The sequence below is a fragment of the Limulus polyphemus genome, unplaced genomic scaffold, assembly GCF_000517525.1.
Source record: "Limulus polyphemus unplaced genomic scaffold, Limulus_polyphemus-2.1.2 Scaffold2666, whole genome shotgun sequence".
Classification (NCBI taxonomy): Eukaryota; Metazoa; Arthropoda; class Merostomata; order Xiphosura; family Limulidae; genus Limulus; species Limulus polyphemus.
The window spans coordinates 154,003-157,458 of NW_013668276.1; the positions used below are offsets into that span (position 1 = coordinate 154,003).

The window sequence follows — 3,456 nt, forward strand, 5'->3', positions numbered from 1 at the left end:
TTAATTTAGTTATTTTAATTTATTTACTAAATTAATTACTTAAGTAACTAACGTTACGTACTAGTAGTAGTAGTAAATAACATACTAAATACATATATATATATATATATATATATATATATATAACACACACACACACACTTCCCCCAATGTAAGAAGCCGTGTACTGTTTTTCAATTTGCCAATGTCTAGGGTTACTGATGAGAGGTAGAATTCCCAGAAACTGGGTGATAGATTTTATAGCCCTATTTAATTATAATGTACAAGGCTCGTAAATTTATAATAATATTCAGAGCTTTTTTTAGTTATGATTTACAAAAGTGATCAAGATAATAAATCTTTGTGTTCCACGAGAATTATTTATTGGGACAGTCACCCATATTAACATACAATCAATTCTAATTCACATTTTGCTAAAGCCAGCATTTAAATTTTAACTTTTGCTAGCTAACAAAACAGTACAACCATCTACAAACATTTATGTTTATCATGTACTTCAAATGCTGTTAAATAGCAAAAAACCATGATTTACAAACAATATACATATAATGCACTGTTGACAAGGGTGTTGTTTTCAAGGGTAGTACCCTACCTTTAATGCATAAAATTACTTTATAAATTTCTTATTATATGATGTTATAAATGTATATTTACTGATACCATAACTCAAAACAATTTTTTAGCCCTAATAAGTGTGATAAAACATTGCGTTTAACTGAAGTGTTTATTGCATTTCTTAGGTCTGTATTAAGGTTTCATCTTTTTTGCTAGTTTAGGTATTGATTACCATAAACTAGCAAGTTATTCATACCTTCAGAGAGAAGTTGCAAAATGACAAAGTTACGATCATCAACTGTGGGATACAGAATGTTTAAACCAAAGGCAATAACTCGGCAAGCTTCAGCTTGTACACCTTGCCATCCATGAGGGCCATATACTGCACTAAATGTATCTGTTCCCTTCACAAGCTGCCACAAGATATTTGAAATTCTTGATATCAGTTCTCTTTCTATGGAATCAATTCCTTTAAACTCAAACGTCTTGAATATAAACTGAAAAATAATAAGTAAAATACATGATTTCTGTTCCATATTTATTAGCATGCATAAAATCTAAACATTCTTGTTTTGATTTTAAGCACAAAGCTACACAATGGGCTATCTGTGCTGTACCCACCATAGATTCTCTTTAGATGGATTCAAGCACTTTGAAAAATAGATCTTGAATAACTAACTTTATTTCTCTAGATTTGTCCTATTTATGAAACAGAAAGCCAGTCTAATCTACAGATTAAAATAAAATACTTGGTAAGTTCAACATGGCTTTCATTACTATAAATAATGACAAAACTATAACTTTACATATTCAGACAATAATTATATCCTTGAGTTCCAAGCGTTACAATGTTATGATGCTGCCTCTTTTGATTAGTCAGTTTAGTGTTTTTTGTTTTGTTTTTCTAAATATCGAAAGTAAGTTTTAAAAATAATTAACTCACAAAAGAGAAAATAACATATATTTTCTGACATATTTCATGGAATAACTTTCCATTACTAAATAAAATATTTTAATGTTGTTGTTGTTTTTTTTTGCAAAAAGCAGTACACTATCTAATAATATTAAAACAAATTAAATTAATCACAATGTTGGCTAAAAGTAAAAACAAAACTTAGAATGACAAAACCAAAAAACAATAGTTAATCACTGTGTGTTTTATGTGATCGAGTATTTAAATTCCATTTCTAAGAACTACACATTATAAATTTATGCAAGTACCTGCAAAACAACAAGAGTGCAGCTAACAAGATGAGAATCTCCACAATTGATAGTGCTTTCTAAGATACTCAGTGTCTGTGCTAAGAGAGAAGTGCTAACAGTCAGTTGATGATGTGGAGCTAGGTTTAGTAGTGCTGGATTTGGTGATATATCACATGATAAATGATGACAACATGTGGAGCCCACATGTAGCATTAGCTGACAGATCACTTCTGCAGGGCTTGACATATTATCTGAAAAAAACATTTTAACTAAGTACATATTTCATTACCTCATACATTTAACAATATATTTAACAGAAAATATTTTCAATCATATGAAAATATAACTACTACGTATGATTATGCACTGAACAATTTCATTTCTGAACACAGAGGGACAAGTTCTTCCTTTTCCTTGATATAGAAGTTCTTGAATCTTTCAAAACTCATATTTGTAGACAGAAATTTGAAATTGCAATCAAAACACATTTCTCAGTGAAGCTTTTTAAACAAAGGACAAAAATACACCTTAGTCAAATCCATTTTAGAGATGGTGGAGGAATAAACAAATGCACCAGACTTACATATATTTATTTTTTAATAACATAAATAGAAATATCTGTCTAATTATCAATCTATTTGTCTGCACATCATAAAATTTTGTAAGAATGTTATAAATTCCAATAAAATAAAGCTGAATACCTTTAATACTAGATATATTACCCTATGAAAGCCTTACTTTAGATGATGAGTAACTAAACAACATACTCTCCAATTGCTACAAATGTTTCTTTAATAACCATGAAACAAACAAACAAACAGTGCTATTTTTGTTACCAAAAAATTAACTGGAGCTCAAAAATATAGCATTTTTTCACATCTCAGCAAATGTAAGTAAAAACTTTATTAATAATGTGAACAGTTTCAATAAATTTATTAAATTATATGTAATATCTAGATTAATTTAAAAATTTGTTCTTGAAAAAAAAAGAAGTAGAGCTGAGCTCCACCACAAAAGTAGGCAAATAAATGAAATCTACTCAAAGAGAATGGTCATGAAAGTTGTCACGTCAAGATAGCAACCTGTCAGTATTACCAAGAGATGGTGACACCACCACATGCTGTGCTCCAAGTTTCTGGTTCACATGATGAGTTGCAAGATGTCCTGAATTAAAGAACTGATCCACATGGTCATTGGAGCAGGTCCAGATCATGTTATTGGTAACATCATAACAGATACCTATAAAACAAAATATAGACTACATTATTGGTGGAATTTCTATTAAATTTATTCTCTAAGCTTTTGTTTTTCACTAGTGAAAGTTGAAATACAAAAATATTTAAGACTATCACTTAATATTTCTTGAACTAGAGGAAACAAGATGAAATGTTAACACTGAAATTACTAACATGTCTTTATACCATTCACTACCAGTGTAGTACATTTTTTGTATCATATTGAGTAATTTGATGTTTTTCCTGTTAAACACTCAGTGTGAAAAACCTCTCACATAAATAGCTATTAATACACAAAAGAAAAAATTTAAGTTACAAGATAAGCAGAAAATTATAAACTGAGCTGACCTGATTCATATTTGCCCTCAGCTTCTGAATGAGTAAGCATTTTTTACATATATTTGTTTGTTTGTTTTGAATTTTGCGCAAAGCTACACGAGGGCTATCTGCGCTAGCCGTCCCT

General features: G+C 29.5%; 1 protein-coding gene across 1 annotated transcript in view; it reads right to left on the bottom strand.

Annotated features, from left to right (window-relative positions):
• LOC106467570 (probable E3 ubiquitin-protein ligase HECTD4) overlaps window positions 1-3,456 on the bottom strand; it is a gene marked incomplete at both ends in the record, with an annotated part of 162,948 nt that overhangs the window by 152,476 nt on the left and 7,016 nt on the right. Inside the window, 3 exons of the mRNA XM_022395768.1 lie at window positions 812-1,052; window positions 1,777-2,009; window positions 2,854-2,997. Coding sequence (XP_022251476.1) covers window positions 812-1,052; window positions 1,777-2,009; window positions 2,854-2,997 — 618 coding nt within the window. The remainder of the gene's footprint in view (window positions 1-811; window positions 1,053-1,776; window positions 2,010-2,853; window positions 2,998-3,456) is intronic.